Below are 20,575 nucleotides of genomic sequence, written 5' to 3' on the forward strand. Positions count from 1 at the left end.
TAGTAAATATCCCTACCAGATATTTTGAATGCTGATGTGTTTATAATTTATTGAGTTTTATTTTTTATTGTTTTTATTGCTTTTAATAATAATCTTGTGGTTTTATTGTTTTTATAAACTGCTTTGAAGTTTTCTACCACCAAGCAGTATATAGATTTTATGAAATAAATAAAATAAATGGCCAGCCCGTGCAGACATTTTAACAACGGTGTCACATTTTGTCAGCCAGGTGCCCCCAGCAGTAGTCTGGCTGCTACATTCTGTATCAGTTGGGAGTTTTCAAACCAGGCAAAAGGGGAGCGCCACACAGAATGCACACTCATTTTTTTCTTCCATTGTTGAAGAAACTACTCTAAAGGTAAAGGAATTAGTAAGATGAGAGGCAACTGAGTCCTGCTGGTTAAGTATACGGTGTTATTTGGTTACTCACAGTACCTATTTTACATTATCATCTGTATTAAAATGCTCCAAAAGGTCCTTAATTTCAGTGACTTTACTCACACAAAATGAGCACCACACTCACATAAAAGTACCGTAGTTAAAGCACCAACACTGGCACATGTGTAAAGCAATTCTATAAATAGTTAACAACACTGCCTAATTATGTACAAAGAAATGGTTCTTAAACTTTCTGGGGTCATTGGATCCCTTTGAAAATCTGGTGAAAGCTCTGGAACCCCACCCCATATTTTTTCCAAAAAGAATTTTTTCAATGTAGCAGGAAGGAAATTAAAAACTGAATATTTTTATGTACCCAGTTCACAGACCCCCCGAAGCTCATCCATGGACTTCCTAGGGATCCATGGACCATTGTTTAAAACCCCCTGATGTACAGCACATAAGCTCTAAGGGTTTTTAAGCAAAGGCTATGTAGCCAACAACTAGGGATGCTGTTGCAGTGGATTTCCTGTGTTGGGGGGTTGACCTAGTTACTAGATATACTTTGAGGTTCTTTCCTACTCTACAATATCCTTCGAACAGGGACTTCAGACCACATGTGTGTTTCAGACCACATGTAATAATCCCTCAGGCACACCTATGTTTCTTGGCCACGAAACTGGCTCTACATACTCATTGGTTTTCATCAATAGTGATTTTCCAGAAAAATATTTCCTGGAAATATTTTCAACACCACCCTAAATTAACTGAGATCTGATTAAACATTTGACTTAGATTTAATAAATGAAATTTTAAAATGTACGTCATGTTACTGTTATGTGCTGCATATAGCCAAATGTAATTGAACTATAAGGGTGGGGGAGATCTAAATACACTTACTGGGGAACAAGATCCATTGAATAGGGTAGCACTTAATTCTAGGTAAAAAAGAACAGAATGGTACTGTTAGTGTGGTTTAAAAGGATCCACTCTATTTCTGTGATTGTGATCTGTTTTAACTGTTTTAAATTCTGAATTTTAGACTGTGGTAATCCACTTCGGGACCTGCTGGAGAAGGGAAAGTAATAATAATGATAATAATAGAGGAGGCAAAAGAGGGAGAGGATACATTATTATTTTAATTATTATTTATTTATTAAATTTATAAACAGAGGTAGCAGAAGACATAAACATTAATTTTAGTATGCCTGAAAAACAATGTGCATAAAAGTATCTGCTTTCTATGGATAGTCACTTGAAAGGAGTTAATAACAACTTCAATTCTTGATTTGACTGGGATTATATCCATTCCAGCTATCCAATTTGACTGGTATTATATCCATTATGGTAGTAATTACATTTACAAAACACTGCATTTCTAAAAATTAAACGTTTTCAATGGAAAAAGTATAGCTGAATAAAATTTTCCAGCCCACTGATCATTACAAACAATTAAATATTTTGCTGTATTACGGATGTATACCAAAAGGCACAGATTCCACTGCCTAAGCACACACCCCAAGTGACTGCTTTACCTGTGCTCATAAACCAGGCATGGCCAAACTTGGCCCTCCAGATGTTTTGGGACCACAACTCCCATCATCCCTAGCTAACAGGACCAGTGGTCAGGGATGGTTGGAATTGTAGCCCCAAAACATCTGGAGGGCCAAGTTTGGCCCTGCCTGTCATAAACTGTAGCAATGTAATTATGATGTGTAAAAAGTAACCACAAAAAATGCTTTTGCTTATAAATATACTGTGCTTTTGCAGCATTTAAACCAAGGAGTGGAAGTTGCTAACACAAGCACACAACCCCTTTTTGCTCTCAGCAAGATTCCATGAAGAAATGGCAGTGATGTAATTCTTGCAATGGCTCAATGCTGCTGTTTGTTTTGCTCTTCACCCTTCCCGCCTTGCAAGGCCAGCGTGTGCAAATAAACACAGAGAGGCCCTCATCAGTGCTCCTTTTCATACTAGACGCTTTTGCTTTTTTAAAAAGCAAACAAGCAAATACTTTCTCAAAAGTCATGTACAGCTGCGCAGTTAAATCTAAGGCTTAGTCTGAGGCTGCTAGAAACACGTTAAAAAAAAAGAAAGAATTTCCCCCCAGGCTGGTTCCAAGTGTCCTGTCCTGGGTAAACCGTGGCCAATCATGATGAACTTTGGGGTAAGGTGCAAAAATCCGCGAAGGGACTTAAGTGTAAGGCTATAACAAACCTTCATTGGAAAGTTATTATTACACAGCCTATTTGCAGGAGCAAAAACACATCTGAGACACTGGCATTGCTGGGTAAACTCTAGGATGCAATAAAAAAACAGAGCAGCAGCAACAGCAACGTGGGAGTTCTCTGCAAACAGTTGAGGATGCCGGGCAGCTGCCCAGCATTTGCATTCATTTGGCACGGCTCAAGGGCTAAGGATGGTGGTCCAGAGGGGGCAAAACAGTTTCCCCACTGGTTCAGCCGCCACTTTATGTAAGAGCAGTGCAGGAAGCCAGCCTTAACCTTTATCACTTACGCTCATCGGCTTGTGTTGATTTCACAAGGTGTCGCCACTATTTGCATCAAGCGTTCCTCAGATCTTTTCTGCCCTACTTTGGCTGGGCTTGCATGCATTTGCATCTCATCTGCCATCTCCCCCGCTCCGAAAACTGTGATTAAGCAAAAGCCCAGCGTCCACATTGTAATTCAAAGCACCGCCTTTGTTGCTATTTCAAAGTTTACAAGGATTTTACAAGGAAGGAGTTTTGCTCTTCTTCATTTTGCCCCTTTAAAGAAAGCGAGTCTTGTCTACTCAGCAGAAGATCTGTCATGCCCACCCAACAAGATTACTGCGAAGGAGAAGAGAGAGAAAGAAACGCTTTTTGTAAACGGGGGGCAGAACCCACATTCTGCACAACCTTTGCTCCATTTTAAAAGCAGCCAGCTATGAGATCGGTAGAGAGCGTGGGGAGGAACGCTGCATTTGCAACCAGCTGCCTCGGAAAAGGGCAGAGGAAATTCAACAGGAAGAAGGCAAATGTCTATTTCTAACACGCACATGCTTACACACCCCAGTGCAGAGAAAGGGGGAAGGCATATTTTAAAGACCAGAACATTTAAGTGCATAATGTTTATTCCTTCCCCTTGTTTAAAAAAGAGAAGAACACAACTCCTTAGATATCCCCCCGCCTTCACGAGCAATCCCACAACCCTAAGTCGCAACCACAGCTGTGAGGGGGGTTTCTTTTCTTTTCGCTCCCCAAGTTGCCCTCCGGCACCCAAAGCGCCGGCAGCCCTGCTGGGGACAGGCGGAGTGCGCGCCCCAAGCCCGCCGCGGGCTCTGAGGGAGAAGGCAGCCGCCTCCGCCTCCGCCGCCTTTTCTCTCTCCCTCGACCCGCTTCCACTTACTTTCAGCTGAGATTTGGACACTTTGCCGCTTTTCTCCGCGTCCAAGGCGGTGAAGGCGTACCAGATGGACTTTAGAAGCTCGGCTCGCAACTCCATGGCTCGAGCGCCCCGCGGACAGAGTCTGCTGGCTCGGCGAGGAGGATCCTCCCTCGGGCCGCTCAGGAAACGCGCCGCTTTTGCGCCGCGCAGGCGGCAGCGAGGGCGCCCTGAATCCGCAGCGCCTCCTGTCGCCTCGACGCTCTGGGGAGCTTGCGCGCCGCCACCTCGCTCTTTTTCCTTCCCCCTTTTCGTTGTTCAGTGTAATTGAGCAAAGAACAATGAATACAAATCTTTTTTTTAAGACAGGAAGCTCGCCCGTCTTTAAACACTAGTGGGAGTCCAATTTGTATTCGAGTCCAACAACATTCAGATTTGGCATGTCGCTCCTTTTCTACCCGTTCTCTTTCCTCAAGGCTGCAATCTCCTGCCCGGTTACTCATTTCATGGGGCTACGTAAATGTATTATTCTCAAGGTTAATGCCACCTGTTGGGGGAACTGGGCCTCTTTCTACTTGGCAAAATTTTGTTGTAAAAAATTGTTTTACTCTTGCCTGCCCCTCAGCATACTCAAGGCAGTTTACAATATGCAGTAGGAGGTCTTCAAGCAGAGGCCATCAGATAAGGATGCTCCAGCTCTTAATTTCCTGAAGGGAAAGTTAAACTCAGGCTATGTTACACACTATATATACCCTTAAAGCACATTCAAAGCACTATTTCCCTCAAAGAATTCTAGGGACCGTAGTTCACCCTCAGGGAATTCCCAGCAGCCCTTAACAAACTACAGTGCCCAGAATTCTTTGAGGGAAAGAATGTGCTTTCATGGTATATAAAAGGTAAAGGTACCCCTGCCCGTACGGGCCAGTCTTGACAGACTCTGGGGTTGTGCGCCCATCTCACTTAAGAGGCCAGGGGCCAGCGCTGTCCGGAGACACTTCCGGGTCACGTGGCCAGCGTGACATCGCTGCTCTGGCGAGCCAGAGCCGCACACGGAAACGCCGTTTACCTTCCCGCTGGTAAGCGGTCCCTATTTATCTACTTGCACCCGGAGGTGCTTTCGAACTGCTAGGTTGGCAGGCGCTGGGACCGAGCAGCGGGAGCACACCCCGCCGCAGGGATTTGAACCGCCGACCTTTCGATCGGCAAGTCCTAGGCGCTGAGGCTTTAACCCACAGCGCCACCTGCGTCCCTTCATGGTATATAGTAGGTAGCATAAGAGCCGACTCCTAGGGGCTGCGGTCCCTTCACACACACCCCAATAAAATATTTGAGGGAGTTGGGCCCCCCAAAGTTGATGGGATTACTAGTTTTAAAAGTTCTTTATCTAAAGGATGTGTCAATATTGGAGTACAGAATACTGCTTGCTCTTTGGTCAACTTGTGTTCCAGGTTTATGAACCTGGTCTGAGTTTTAGTCTGAGAACTTAAATGCCAGAAGAACATACAAAGATAAAAAAAGAGGCCTGAACACCTGGCAGTGCTCTAAGAACAAACAATTATGGTCTAGGGAGGCTTGAAAAGAAAGCACTGCACATGTTGTAACTGCAACAGAACAGTGCAGTACTATTTGAGCTGGGTGTGTCTCTTATATTCATACCAACACAGCTTCGTAAAATGAGTAAAAGAATACAATTGCATGAGCTATATGCAAAATGAACATATAAAAAACAAAGAAGCACCATATTGCCCATTCAGAGCAATGTTCACATGTCATGGCTAAGGCTGTTGTGATACAGATGACTTTCTCCCTGATGCTACAACAACAGAATGCCAATTTAGATGGAGGAACTCAGTATCCCCTACACAACCACAGGCAGTTCAAACAATAGATCAGCCTCACTGTTTGACTTGTCACTCATTCAGGGGGACCCAACAGGATTAAAACCCTGTATGGTAACATCGGTAGGGATCTCTGTTGGCTGCTTAACTTGATCACACATTTCTACAGCTTATTGTAGTGAAGTATGACCAGGGAGGTAGGCACATTCTGCTTCACGTCTCAATTCCTTAATAAGGAAGTCCAGGCAACTGCTGAGAAAATCAAAAACATCAAGTCCAAAATTTTATTAAATACACATTTAGCGTCTTCTGTTATTTCAGAGAGTGAAAGAGGCAAATAAAATGTAATACAAAGTTGTTTCTTCTCCTTTGCACATCTGCTTCAGTCTATTTCACTTTCTGAGACTGGGAAGCAACCACGATAATTGGGAGGAAATGCATACAGCACAGCCATCACATTAATATTTGTCCTTCTCCGGTACTGTGCATTTCAGTTCTTCTCAGAGAGTGTGTGACCGCTCCTGTGCCAACACTTTCTGCTCCCATGTATCTGAGGTAAGGAAAAGTAGAGAGCACCCATCTACCCGTAATTCCTTTTCCTGAACTTTCTATGGCTAAAAACACATTTAATGCTAAAAACTTCGAAGAGATAACTCCCCAGCCATGCAAGTCCCCAGTGGCGTAGCGTGGGGGCTGCAGGGGGGGCCGGCCGCACCGGGCGCAACATCTGGGGGTAAGGGTTAGGGGGCGCAAATCCACGGGTTAGGGGGCGCAAATCCACGGGTTAGGGGGTGCAAATTACTTGCCTTGCCCCGGGTGCTGACAACCCACGCTACGCCACTGCAAGTCCCATAATCTTATGAAGCCTGTTCTAGCCCTCCAAGGAATGAAATACAAGTGCTTCCTCCAATAACATTCAGCAGAAATTAGAAAGGTCCAGAATGATAGTGCGTATGCCACCTCAGAAAGTTAAGGGAAGGCTTTCTTAAAGAGGCCATAAAACATGTTGTAGCACTTATAGGAGGAATATTTCTAAACCAAGTCGCATCCAATAGTTCATGTAACTTCACCATCTGTGCTTCTCAGTTATCAGCTCATTCATGCCGGACAGATGGCAGCAAATAGTAAGGGCTCTCTTCAGGTCCAGGAGGATAAGCACTCATCACTTGGCTTTTGAGTTGGAGGTTCTGAAGACTCCAGTGATCCATCCAGCTTCAGTTGCTCCAGCTCCATGTGAGGTCTCAGCACCCACTGTTTGATGTGGATACCTTAAGAGTTGCAGAATCCTGTTGAATTGCTGAGGTTGACACACTAATGGCATCATCTGAGCTCTGCTGCTCTTTTACCTGGAAAGAGAAAAAGACGGCATCACTCTCAAGTTTGTGGTCCCATCTCCACCACCCACTGCTCCAAGTCATGGTGACTAATACCTAAGGTCAAATAATTTTGAGGCCTGAGGCAGAAAATCTCACAAGTACTTCTTTTCTTCCCTGGCAGTAAAAATATATAATAAAAAATCAGAATAATCAATAATCTGCTAACATTTCATGACACCCCAAATCAATTGCCTGAAGCTGCCTAATGACAGCATGGAGTTGCCTGGTGTTTCCAAGTGAAATAAATGAACACAAATGGCAGAAAAATATGTATTTGGTTAGGAGACACACAAGTGATGGTCAGGTACATGGATGAAAAGTGATAATAGTAATATGAGATTAGCACTAAGGACGCATTCACAAACAGCCCTGCCTGCAGACTGGTTGGTTATGGTGCACCGGTGGAACAAGTTCACTGGATGCTGCTCCATATTGTCACAGACATCATTAACTCCACTTTTGGACACCCTTTGTCTCTGGCAACTGAAGACCCAACCAGCATTATCCAAGGAGATGGATTTGGTTATGGACTGTCCACTTGCTAAACTCTGGCCTACGAACTGGCTCCCAAGACAAAGCAAGCATCTAAGTGCAATTTGGCAGAGAGAAAGATAATATTAAAGACACGTAACTTTTCAAAGTAAACATTGGATGCAAAGTTAACCACTGCTGGCTTTCTTTCACACACAAATTATTTTAAGACACTATAAACATACAATGGTACCTCTAGTTACGAACTTAATTCGTAACTTAATTCTGTTCTTAACCTGAAACTGTTCTTAACTAGAGGTGTGCTTTCGCTAATAGGGCCTCTTGCTGCTGCGCTGCCAGCACACGATTTCCGTTCTCATCCTGGGGCAAAGTTCTCAACTCGAGGTAACACTTCCAGGTTAGCGGAGTTTGTACCCTTAAGCGTTTGTAACCTGAGGCATTTGTAACTTGAGGTACCACTGCACATTATTTGGAAGTAGATATGCAGAAGCAGAAGTAGCTCAACGGGGAAGTGAAGAAACAGCATAGGAAGTTATGTGGAAATGAAGTGATTGCATGGTGGGAAAAGAAAATAGGTAGCAATGTAAAAAGGGCACAAAAGGAAATCAGGCAGCTGTGAACATACAATATAGTCTTTGACTTCATCTATCCCATACATCAGGGTTGAGGAATCTTTTTTGGCTCTGCAGGTCACAGCCTGATCAGGATCCACCTCATTGGCCAAATTTTACCCGCTCGTCATTATGGCATCACAACTGGGAGAGGTTGGAGGCCTCCACCTATCAAAATCCCTTTTGTAACTTTGCAAATCTCCCCACGCTCCCCCTTCAAACCCCTGATGCCCCTAGAGGCTCCAACAAGACCACAAGGGACTATCTTAAAGCCTTTGCAAAACCTGTCCAAAGCAGCCCCCACTTCCTTTTCTATTGAAAGTCATGTTTAAAATGTGGTTTTGGGGAGCTGCTTTGAATAGTACTTTGCAGTTTTAAGACAGCCCCTGTGCACTGAGCCTCTTAAAGTTTTGTCAAAGCACTCTTTGAAGCAGCCTCCCTATGTTTTTTAAATTGTTTAATGGAGATGGGGATACTGCTTCAAAGAGCCCTTTTCAGCTTTAAGATGCCCCCTCTCCAGCTCACTTAAAGTAGAAGGCAAAGGACTTTAATGCTTTTCAAATGATAAGCAATCCCGCTGCACAATCCTGTTCCCTGCTGGAAATTGGGTGCTTAGCCAATGAAGAATTAAAGCCTGTCCTACATAAGCTGATAGGCATGATTTGGGGGAAAATCACAGGCCCAATTGGACCCCCTGGTGGACCAAGCCTGGTGCAGGGCCAGAGGGCCCCTACCGCTGCTATACAGAGTTACCTGGGAGGAAACCCCATTTAACTCAATGGACTGACTTCTTACAAGGGACAGTTACTTATGGTACTGTTCTGAATATAAGCTGTCCCTTAAAGAGATCACAGCCCCAAAATGAGATCTCTGAAGTCACAGGTTCCTTACCTGTAAGAGTGTGATTATAGGCTGCACTCAGGTTTTATACAAGCCAGATTTTGGGGGAAAGTGTAACCTATATTCAGACCAATACAGTAATATTGCTCTGTATGACAATTAATGTGTTCTTTGTAAATCCTAAAATCACAAGATGAAAAGAATACAGTACTTTCTGTGGTCTTTGAAATCCCTAAACATTCTACAAAAATTCACAACAAAGGCAATTTCTCCTTATCGTAATTGATGGGGAACAAAGAAGTCTGAAACCCAGATGGAAGTTACCACGTAAAAAAAAAAAAAAGAGTCTGCTCTCCCACTTCACTCCTCAAAGAACACAAGTACCTGGTTTCAAACTGAATTTTAATAGTTGCTCCTTCACCTGATGCTTCAGTCTGGCTGTCCCGTTTGATTAGCTTTTCAAGTGCCTGCATTGTTCTCTGCTCAAATATTTGTATGGTGCTCAATTATTTCTACACTTAAAAACCTGCTCTGTGTAACTGAAACAAGGGCTGCCAAGGAGGAGGAGTTAGTTTCATGATTGGCTGGTCTCTGTGTCAATCAATGCCCTAAAAATGTGGCTTCTGCTGCATAGTGGTAAGGCAGTATGAGGTCAGACTCATCACCTGTATGCATCCTTGGGGAGGGGAACAAGAGGCTCTCTTCCAACGTGACAAAAACACCTGTGCCTGCAAACTCTAAGCAAGATGTGTATACCAAGTACCTGAACTGCAATATAAGTGTCCTTTGCTGTTGCTAGCACTGTCAGCTCCTGGTGATGGATGGATGCTGTGGGCAAATCCTCGGATGCCTTTGTCCCAGAAGTGACTAGTGTAACCTGAAAAGTATCACATCAGCACAACCATTATATTTAAAAAAAACACTTTCCCAGACTATGTCAAAGGTTTTAGAAGAAATGAGTACCGGATGTATTTCAGTCCCATCGGCGCCAATCATAGTCAGGACATTTGTACCATTTGCTGAAATATCTTCCTGGGGTACTGATACTGCTGTGCCACTCTGTGTTAGCATGGTGATATCACAGCCTAGTACTTGCAAGTCTTCAGGAGACAGACGGACCTGCAAAGAGCAGGTGAAAATGCAGTCAGGCCAAATTGCAGGCTGCAGATTAAAAAGAAAAGATTCAAGCCAATTCATGGGCTGGGAGCATGGGGAATAGAAGTAGTCAAGTGACAAAAAGCTCATTCACACAGGCATGTTTTTCACCTGAAATCAGAACGTTCCTTGCATACGCAAATGGTGAAAAATTGGACTACATCACCACTAATAGGAATATATGGTAATAGAGTAATAGAATTGTAGTGCTGAAAGGGACCATGAGGGGTATCTACTCAACCCCTTGCAATGCAGGAATCTTTTGTCCAATGTAGGGCTATCCCTGGCTCTGTGATATTCACCATTTTGAGGGATTTATTTAACAATCAAGTGTATGGTGTATGTATTTTATGAAACAAACAGATAAATAAAACCCTGCTCTGCAATGTTCATTTACCCAAACTGGTGTGATTAGAACCCTTGTCCAACTAAGTACCATGGATGGGGCTAACATGATTTAAGTAGATGTTGCATGTAGATGTACTATAGCCAATGTTTAGGATCAGGGCATTTTCAGGGTAAAGATTATCTGACCTGTCCTAGGTAACAAAACCGGAGAGTTGTTACCTCTGTGGATTTAGTTTCAAGTTCTGCAGACTCCATACCTGCTCTGCTCCATCTTGAGATACGAGAGTCACTGGCACAGCCCTGCAATCCTCCTGTTCCACCTTCACAGAAACAATACACTGGTGTTTCAGTGAAGGCATATCAAACGTAGAAACTGGAAGAACAAGGAAAGGAGATTCAGCAGAGTGCTCTACTTGAGCAGCAGAGTGCATTGAAACGGCCTTGAAAAAGTTCTCTGAAGGTAAGGCAGGAACAACAGAAGGGAGCATTTAAGGCATGCTTCCTCAACCTTGGCCCTCCAGATGTTTTTGGCCTACAATTCCCATGATCCCTAGCTAGCAGGACCAGTGGTCAGGGATGATGGGAATTGTAGTCTCAAAACATGTGGAGGGCTGAGGTTGACGAAGCCTCATTTAAGGACTAGGAAGCATAAGGAAGCATAAGGAAGCATGGCAATAAGCCAGGAAATGACAAGAATATATAGGCTCAAGGTATGAAGCTTCCCACAAAACTCTAGTGCCTACTCACTTCTCATCTGCTGCTCATAGAGGGCCTGTTCACTCTCTTCTGTAGCTTCCAGCTCTCCATGCGCAGTGCGCTTGTGCATAGCCAACGTAGAGGTCTGGCGGTAAGTTTTGCTGCAGGTGTTGCAGGTGTATGGCTTGCAGTGTGTGTGAACCACATGGTGTTTGTAAAGGCTAGAATATTCAGTGAAGCGCTTCCCACAGCCTGGCACCAGGCATGCATATGGCTTCTCCCCTGGGAAATAAGAAGAAGGAAATATAAAGGAATGGGTATCTCTCACTTTGTGGCATAAAGCAAAGGCTGCAATCCCAAAATACACTTGCTAGGTAATAAGCGCCATTGAATATACAGTAGTACCTCGGGTTAAGTACTTAATTTGTTCCTGAGGTCTGTTCTTAACCTGAAACTGTTCTTAACCTGAAGCACCACTTTAGCTAATGGGGCCTCCTGCTGCTGCCGCGTCGCCAGACCACGATTTCTGTTCTTATCCTGAAGCAAAGTTCTTAACCTGAAGCACTATTTCTGCGTTAGCGGAGTCTGTAACCTGAAGCGTATGTAACCCGAGATACCACTGTAGTGGGGTTTACTTTCAAAAAGGTATAGGATTACACTGCAAGAGTACTTTAAGCAATTGGGAAGGGGGCTTCAAATCTCACTCTACTTGTTTTTAGTAGTTCAATACACATTTTCTTTTAACTGGCCATCTTACAGATGACAACTGGTTCAAGCAAGCAAGCACACTATAGTTTCCATGTTGATCCCCCCAATGCAGTAATGTGTCACTGGGATGGTGTGTTACACATAATAAAGTTCAACCAAGTGACACCATCCCCACAGATTGTGAAAGTATACCATGCTGAGGATTGCCTGTATGGTGTTTCCCGTTAATGAAATATGAAAATTAAGATACACACACACACACACAAATATTACCTGTATGGATTCTCATGTGGTTTTTGAAGTTGGTGGCACTAGTGAACCCTCTCCCACAGTTGTGCTCTGGGCACATATATGGTCGCTCACCAGTGTGTGTCCGGATGTGGACCTTCCGTATATTTGAGGTGGTGAATGAGCGGCCACAGCCCTCAAAAGGGCACCTGAAAGGCCTCTCACCTTCAGGGGAAGAGAGAGAAGGCATCCTTAGCAAGCCTGTGATAGCACTGACATTTTAAGACACGCTTGCCCCTCTTGCCTGTAATTGTGAAAATGCTACCTTGCCAGGCTGGGCAGAGGTCTTCCATCTTCATTATAGTGTCAAAGAGCCAACTGCCGTATGTGAAGCTAGTATGAGCATGACAGCTTGAAAGGCCCTCCATCATTTTCCCTTAGGCAGCTACAACCTGATCAGTGCCTCATTCTAGATCAGGGGTGGGGAGCTGGATCCACACACACCCGAGGGACAGGTTTGGCAGGTGGGTATCAGTCACTTCAGGTCACATGACATTCAGTGACCTATTTTTGCCCACACAGTTTGAAATCAAACCATGTGGGCAAAAAAAAGAAAAGAAAAGTGTATGCCAATCAGCTAACTGTTATACTTGGAAAGTGCTGAGCATGGGAAATGAGCTGATAAATGGTGCCTGCAAATCCCATACTAAAAATTATACATAGAAATACACTTATATAAGTCTACACAATTTATTCTAGATTAAAATTATGGAATTATTTGGTACAGAATCTGGACAAAAAAAATATTAGTAGCCCTTTTGCCTCTTTCTAGAGTATTTGGGTTTGTCTCACCTCCCTCCCCCGGTTTAGATTTCTGCTCTGGAATAGCCCCAAAATAAAATAATAAACACTTTGGGACATACCAGTATGCGTCCGGATATGTTTTTGCAGATCTCCAGAAGTCTTGAAGGCTTTGGTGCATAAATCTTCTGGACATTTGTATGGCTTCTCACCCGTGTGGGTTCTCACATGACTCTTCAGGCTATAACCTGCTAGGGAAAAGGTTATGCAAGGATAGCAGTGTGGCAAGATGGCACAAGCAGCACAGCAACTCCAAGAGACTAGCCAAAATGCAGCACACTGATTTTTAGAAGTTTCGTGTAAGCTAAGTAGCTTGAGTCACGGGAATTATACCTTGTACTTAGTTCAATTTCGTTATCCATTTAGGCTCAATAGTCCTCAGCTTGCTACATTTGGATCTTCCTTCTCAGACCTGCATAACTCCACTTGAACAAGATCATCTTTTGTTCTTGACACACATTACCTGTAGTAAAGGTTTTCCCACAGCTTGAGAAGTCACATCTGTATGGACGATCACCTGTATGAACCCGCTCATGCACCTGTGAAGACAGCGAAGGCTCAGGTGAACTGAATGGGGCAATTCCAATTTGGAATATTTATCTTTAATTATTTCATAAAATGTATACACCACTTGACTGAAAAAACCTAAGCTGTTTACAAAAAGGTGAAACAAGAAAAACAGGGGGGAAATACAGCATTACCTTAAAATGTACAAAAAGTGAAAATACTAAAACGGATTAAAATTTAAAATATAGAGGCTGAGAAGAGGTTTGTACCCAGGCTCTCTCTGACATCACTGCATCAGATCCAGCCTCTTAAAAACTATTCCAAAAGAATTTTTTTTAAAAGCTTGCACTGGTGAATTACTGTCTCTTCCACAGCATCAATGGTTTCCCATTATAGGTACAGCAGAGCTTTTAGTCCTCTAAAAGGCAACATTGTGAGCTTACGACGATGACTTACCTTCAAATGATGAGATGTGGTAAAGAGGCGGCTACAACCACTGTAACCACAGCGGTAAACTTTATCAGGAACCTTTGGTTCCTTCCCATTGCTCTCCACTTCCTCCTCGTGGAAGCCCTGCCAAGCAACATAAAGAAGTAGTTAAGCTTGAACAAGTCCTGCAAATCACCATTCCATCTGCTACGAACACACATACTCTAAAAGTGGAGTCATGTCACCAGACTAGGAGAATTGATGCCATGAGTGCCAGATATTGGGGGCCAATACTGATGGAGAGGCAAAATATAAATGCTTCAAATAAATACATTTAATACTTTTATATCATTCTAGAAACTTGGTATTTCATTCTGTTTGCAGAATCACAAAGCAGGATGATTTGAATCTTCCACAGAAGCAGAATAATATCCTCACCTTACTGGCATAGTCCTTGAGGGCAGTAATGGAATCAAGTTCAAAGGAATCATCTTTCTCTCCTGCAGCCAATTCCTCCAGTGCCACATCTGCTTGCACTGTCAGTGTGGTGCTGCCCACTGACAGGGAGACAGGGCGATGAATGAAAGCTGTGGATCCATCTTCCAGCTGGATTGCTTCTAAGGTGTTGGGGTCATAACCCTCTGGAGGGGACCACAAACACTGTAGGAGCACATGTCAGCTCTAATTGCTACTTATCTACCTCTTGATCATTTAGAGCTGGCAAAAAGATGAAGAGTTAAAAGCATCAATGGCAAAATCTTCACGGCAGTTCAAAATTCAATCATTGCAAACACCAATAGAATCCAACTCTATTTATGGCTGAAAATTGCAACATGAAATACATTCCACAGTCAAAAGCTGCAGGGAATCATTATACAATCACCACAAAATGATTTCCACACATCCTTGAATTGTTTGCAGAGCAATAAGGAACAATCTACTTGCTTGGTAGTTATTTGTCAATCTGGATAGGACGATTTTGTATGGTTATAGGGAAAGGATTTGATAAGATAGTGAAACAGAACACATTCCCTGTTACCAAACCATACTGTGAAGCATCAAGAGTGAATGATATGCTCAAGCACTTGCCCTTCCAACTCTTAACAGAAAGTTACCTAGTTTCCTTAAACCACCATTTGCCATGATATCCAAACCAGTCAAGGGTAATCTTCAATTATCTCTCCAAATCAGGATTGATCCTGAGAGAGGGGAGGAGAGAGCTCTTAAGCTTGCTGACTCTTTCTGTTCTCCAACTCAAGGTTTGGCAGTGATGCAAAGAGCCACACCATCTGTCTGCAACATCTGATTCCCCCCCTAAGATTTTCCTTCAGAGCCCTCTCTCTCTTCATCACTAACCTGAATTGTTTTGACTTAACTCAGGGTGAGGTAACAATAAATATTCTAAGTCACAGAAGTTAGTAATATTTATTACCTTTAATCAAGCGACTCGTTATCATTGAATACTACCCACTGTGTATGAATTATTTAACCTAGTATGTGGAAAGGAAGGTTCAAAGACTGATCGTTACCTTGGGGAGCATGATGTATAAAAGCCATAGTGCCGTCTTCCAACGCTACTGGCTGACCATCTTCAAATGTGATGGACTCTACAGAACAAATCAGAACATACATCAAAATAAACCCCATCCATCGTAAGGTTGTTATGCAACAGAAAGTAAAGAAAGCTGACTTTACAAGAACAACTCAAGAATTCTAGCCATGGTTTGCTCAAAGGCCTACAGGGCCCTTGCTCTATAATCCTTGAAGAGAAGCCAGTCCATGTCAGTTCAATGACACGAGTGGAAAAAAAGTATGCATAAAAAGGCAGCAATGCAGCCTATTATCACAGCTAGTATTCAGTGCTCCTTCCACTGCAAAGCTTCTTCCATGTGATGAATGATGACACCAGGGAGAGGAACCTTTCTCCCTTCTTTACAACATGACTACATGCAAGGTATCTGTTTTTACATGGAGGTGTAAGAATAGATTGTTGGATCAGGTCAATGGCTCATCTAATCCAGCATTATGTTATCATAGTGGCCAACCAGGTGTCTATGGGAAGCCTACAAGCAGGATGTGAGAACAAGACCACTCGCTCCTTCAATTTCCAGCAACTGGCATTCAGAAGCCTCCTGCCTTCTGAGCATTAAAGGAAAACGACACACAGCTTCCAACCAGAATTAGTACAGTCCAGATTTCTACAAGCTGAAATCTACAGCCTGTCTACCTCATGATGTGTAACATGGGTCTCAGATAAGAAATTTGGAGTATTTAAGTTGTGATGTATATTCAATCAAACTAACAGCTCAATTCTATGCATGTTTTCTCGTGGAAAGAATGGTATGTACCCCCATGACAGTATGAATAGGATTGCAACTCAAGGCACACCAAAATAGGAGTTAGCCCACTGAACTCAATGAATCTCAGTTCTAAGTAACCATGAACAGGATTGCACAGCAATGCTACAGCAGCTTACACACAAAATATTATTCTTGTGGAAGATTAGTGTCAAGCAGGTCCAAAACAGATGCCCTTAGGCAAATTTACTCATTAGCAGCCCTGTTGAAATCCAGCACATTTTATCTGCTCTACATGAGTGTGTGCCTACTACTGATTTACAGTTTCTACCTGAAATATGCATCTCTAACTGTGAGAACTGGGACGCAGGTGGCGCTGTGGGTTAAAGCCTCAGCGCCTAGGGCTTGCCGATCGAAAGGTCGGCGGTTCGAATCCCTGCGGCGGGGTGCGCTCCCGCTGCTCGGTCCCAGCGCCTGCCAACCTAGCAGTTCGAAAGCACCTCCGGGTGCAAGTAGATAAATAGGGACCGCTTACCAGCGGGAAGGTAAACGGCGTTTCCATGTGCGGCTCTGGCTCTGGCTCTGGCCAGAGCAGCGATGTCACGCTGGCCACGTGACCCAGAAGTGTCTCCGGACAGCGCTGGCCCCTGGCCTCTTAAGTGAGATGGGCGCACAACCCCAGAGTCTGTCAAGACTGGCCCATACGGGCAGGGGTACCTTTACCTTTACCTTTAACTGTGAGAAGTGCACTACTGCTTGGTGCAAATTTCACAAGAGGTTCAACTCACAGAGAAAACTGCAAACAGAAAAAAGCAGTGAAAGCTCCCCAAATTTCTGAAATAGGTATACATATATTACTCCTAACCTTTCTGCAATGTTACTTGTTGGACAAAAGCTGTGGATCCATCTTCAAGTTCAATCACTTGCCCTTCAATTAACTTCTCTCCTGAAACAGATGACAAGAGAATTTGTTATAGCATTGAAAAAGCCCTCCAGGTTAACAAGATTCAACATGTTCACCCAGGCTCACCTGACAATCTCTCATCAAGGAAAATAATTACAAATCAAAGTGCTTTTCGGAAGCTCAGTCTTTGCACGTTTACTCAAAAGCAAGATAATTTCAAAAGCAACATGAATTGATCTGCAGCCTCACAGTGCAATCTAAGTATATTGTCTCAGAAATAAGTCTTAACGAGTTATATGAGACTTATGCCCAGGTATGTATATATAAAACTGCAACCATGGCCAATATCTACCTACATTATAAGATATTTGGGTACAAGAATTGGCATGTCAGTAAATATAGAAAAACCCAAACATTACTTTATTTATCTTTATTTAAATTGAAAAACATGAACAATTTGTCCACTATAATTTTGTCCAACAAAATATTTTAACCTAGTGTATATGTCCAAAGATCTTAATGCATGTGTAGTGCTTTGAACATTAATCATATGGTTGGATCAGTCCCAATCTCACCAACCACAAGAAGGCAGCCACTACAGCACCAAAGTTACTCACCATTAGCATCTTGCTGAACGTAGGCTGTTGTTCCATCAGAAAGGGTCGTTGCCTGTAAGCCAAAGGTCTCCATTGCGCTCTGGTGGTGGCTCCTTAGACATGTATTCCACATATAAGATGGTTCTCCATGTTAGAACTAAAACATAAACAGCAAGTTATATATAAACTTCTTCTTCACATTTATATAAAAAGTAATCCGAGTAGAATTCTTTGGACAGGATTTGTAAGTCTACCAAAGGCTATTCATCATGATAAATCTCCATGTTCAGATACAGCCTACCTCTGATACGGGTCAAATAACAGGGGAGTACTGTTGGCTTCATGTCCTACTTGTAGTTTTCCCCAAAGATATCTGGCTGGCCAATGTTGTAAACATGAGACTGCAGCTTTATTGACTTGTCAAAATCTCTTGGTCCATAAACTGGCACAACTACACCATTAGACCCATGAAAGACAATAACTGCATAGGACCAATTTCAGTCTGGAGTGATGAACTGGCAGTCTGCAAACAGAATCTGGTCAGTTAAGCCATTTCAACTACCCCCCCCCTTCTGTGGTGAAACTTTAGTCATACAACTGGAAGAAACTCGGGCTAGCATTGCAAGTAGTCTCCTTTCTGTTACTGTTCCATAATTTGGGACACAAAAAGCTGCCTTATAGAGTCTGACCATCTCGCTCTGGATTTTCTAAATTGACTGCCAGTGGTTCTCCATGGGTTTCAGGGGCTGAGGTCTTTCCCAGGCCTATATGGTGATGCCATATATTGAATGAACCTGGGACATTCCTTTTTTTTTTTTTTTTTTTTTTTTTTGCTCTTTATACATTTGTGTTCCTCTCCCCTTTCCTGTTGCCAGGAAAATAATTGGCATTTGCTAAGTAGCCTCCTGAAGGGCATCATTCCATATTTTTTGCTTAAACATACAATAGGACCAACAGAACTTGAAAGGAAGCTTTACTTTTTTTGTGAAAAGCTTTAGGAAAGAGGGAAATGACAGAACTGATTTGGTGAATTCTGTTGACCAATGTATTCTCTAAAATTTTACTAGCAGGGCTCTTGTGGTACAAATGGTATTGTACATTAACAGACCAAGGGTTATAGATGAGGGTTCAGCAACCAAACCTAAATCACGGTTGAAGTGTTAGCATTTGGATTGAAGAGATATAACTGGGGCTCCACGTAGGTGAGGGATGCTGAACTCGGAGAGATTTTACCAATGGGGAAAGGAGCTGGGAGATATTCCACAGAAAACCATCTGTGGTCACTTTTCTCTTTTCTTTTCCTGGCCATACATTTTACCAGCAGGCAGCACGCTTGATGGGAAATGATCAGGTCACTTCATCTCTGCTTGCACGCAAGAGCCCTCGCAGAAAAGGGAGCCAGCCACCTTTCCCCACAGAATGGTAGAGTTGGAAAGGGGTCCCGAACGCCATCTATAGTCCCCTCCATGGAGAAAGAGCTCCTCTGATTTAGGCAGGCAGAAACCCAACAGGTACAGCTTCCCCACACAGTCGGGGAGATCTCCACTCGAATTTCTGCCTGCCAAGCAGCTGTTGCAAGGCGTCCGGGAAGAGGGGGAAAAAAGAAGAGATGGGCAGGAATCTGAGGGGTAAGTCGTGCAAAAAAGTAGGGCTCTGGGACGGAGGAGGAGGCAATGGGGGCTCTGCTGCTGGAGGGGACCCGGGGGGCGCCCCCTCTTTCTCTCCCAGGGTGCAGCGTATCGGCGGAGCAGATGGAAATCCACCCCCCACATGAGCATCTCCCCATCTCATCCCCGCCTCCCTGCCGGCACCGACCTGTGGAGGGCCGAGTCCGCCGCCTGACCGCCATGCACCAGGCCTCGCCCGCAGCCACCTGCCCTGCAACCTGTATGACGAAGCTCTATCCAGCTTCCCCAACCTGCTCGTCCTTTTTGTGATCCAGGTTCCGGGGCCCCGCCAAGGTCGCTTCCAAATCCCGGAAAAGGAAAGCAAAGACCCCACGGTGCTTGCTAGTGCGCATGCCCCGGATTCTTCGGCATGCGCAGATATCCCGGCGAAGCATCTGCCCTTCCTTCTATTTATATACCCACCTTTGCAGGTGCGACCAAAACAAAGTACTGTATGCCTCGAAAGGAAGCGAAGTCATGGGTGAGCGGCTCCCTCTGCTGGCCACGTGGCGAAAACCACAGATCGAGTTCCTGTGTCTTGGTAGAACGCAAACGGCAAGAATCGCACAGCGGACATCACACCGGAAATTTGCTCTTGTGATTTTATTTTCGATTAGTTCACATCATATGGTGGGAAGTGGTATTAAAGAAGAAATTATTGAAGAGGCATTTGCCATTTCACATTTTAATGCCCATTCACCTGATTTGGTGAAGATGCCGCTGGATCAGCTCATAATTCCTTTCTTGTTTTTACCACCCTGAATTATTTGGTGCGGTCAGGAAGTTTGACCACCTCAGCGCTCAGCCCTGGGCTTAGTTTTAAGATAGTGATTGTGTTGCAAAGAAATCTTCTTCAAGCCACAAAGTACTGTATTTTTGTTGGAAAAATTCGATTTTCCTTCCCAAATGACATTTATTTTTTGAGAGAGCTGAATGGTGGACTATAATCAGTCAAGCTTGAGCTGAGATTCCTGCACTGCAGGGGGTTGGACTAGATTATCAACCCTGTGTGTCCAGGGCAGCTGTTTACCAGCTCCATCTGGTACATAGGCTGAGACCCTACCTGCCTGCGGACTGTCTCGCCAGAGTGGTGCATGCTCTGGTTATCTCCCGCTTGGACTACTGCAATGCACTCTACGTGGGGCTACCTTTGAAGGTGACTCGGAAACTACAACTAATCCAGAATGCGGCAGCTGGACTGGTGACTGGGGGCGGCCGCCGAGACCACATAACACCGGTCTTGAAAGACCTACATTGGCTCCCAGTACGTTTCCGAGCA

The 20,575-nt window shown here is 43.8% G+C and overlaps 2 protein-coding genes and 1 long non-coding RNA gene across 5 annotated transcripts in view; all 3 read right to left on the reverse strand.

Moving 5' to 3' along the window:
• The window catches only part of DEF6 (DEF6 guanine nucleotide exchange factor), a 51,018-nt gene extending 47,074 nt beyond the window's left edge, over positions 1-3,944 (reverse strand). Inside the window, exon 1 of one of the 2 annotated variants that reach the window (XM_079980881.1) lies at positions 3,768-3,944. In XM_079980881.1, the coding sequence (XP_079837007.1) occupies positions 3,768-3,863 (96 nt within the window). In that variant the 5' untranslated portion in view covers positions 3,864-3,944. Of the gene's footprint in view, positions 1-2,895; positions 3,009-3,767 lie in introns of those variants that run through there. The other variant, XM_079980883.1, reaches the window with a different exon arrangement.
• Positions 3,945-5,851: 1,907 nt separating this feature from the next.
• On the reverse strand, positions 5,852-19,591 carry ZNF76 (zinc finger protein 76). 2 transcript variants are annotated; one of them, XM_079980886.1, is made up of 14 exons: positions 19,445-19,591; positions 17,651-17,786; positions 16,995-17,075; positions 15,362-15,439; positions 14,271-14,473; positions 13,860-13,976; positions 13,360-13,435; positions 12,959-13,084; positions 12,081-12,260; positions 11,151-11,381; positions 10,661-10,776; positions 9,864-10,019; positions 9,664-9,777; positions 5,852-6,927 (listed from the first exon to the last, which is right to left on the reverse strand). In XM_079980886.1, the coding sequence occupies exons 2-14, from the start codon at positions 17,760-17,762 to the stop codon at positions 6,823-6,825; spliced, it is 1,695 nt and encodes a 564-aa protein (XP_079837012.1). In that variant the 5' UTR covers positions 17,763-17,786; positions 19,445-19,591; the 3' UTR covers positions 5,852-6,822. The 2 variants fall into 2 exon arrangements, with proteins under 2 accessions (XP_079837012.1, XP_079837013.1); XM_079980887.1 differs by lacking the exon at positions 12,081-12,260.
• Positions 16,094-16,998, reverse strand: LOC307218572. The gene is made up of 2 exons (XR_013840009.1): positions 16,859-16,998; positions 16,094-16,473 (listed from the first exon to the last, which is right to left on the reverse strand). It is a non-coding gene; the product is annotated as an uncharacterized lncRNA (long non-coding RNA).
• Positions 19,592-20,575: the final 984 nt, after the last annotated feature.

This window comes from Podarcis cretensis, assembly GCF_951804945.1.
Source record: "Podarcis cretensis genome assembly, chromosome: 6".
Classification (NCBI taxonomy): domain Eukaryota; kingdom Metazoa; phylum Chordata; class Lepidosauria; order Squamata; family Lacertidae; genus Podarcis; species Podarcis cretensis.

Coding starts and splice junctions, on each gene's coding strand:
- ZNF76 (XM_079980886.1), bottom strand. CDS start 17,762: ATGTGGAATACATGTCTAAGGAGCCACCACCAGAGCGCAATGGAGACC. Junction 13,977..14,270: donor TCAAGGACTATGCCAGTAAG/GTGAGGATATTA, acceptor GTTGCTTGGCAG/GGCTTCCACGAGGAGGAAGT. Junction 6,928..9,663: donor ACACTTATATTGCAGTTCAG/GTACTTGGTATA, acceptor TTCTCTTTCCAG/GTAAAAGAGCAGCAGAGCTC.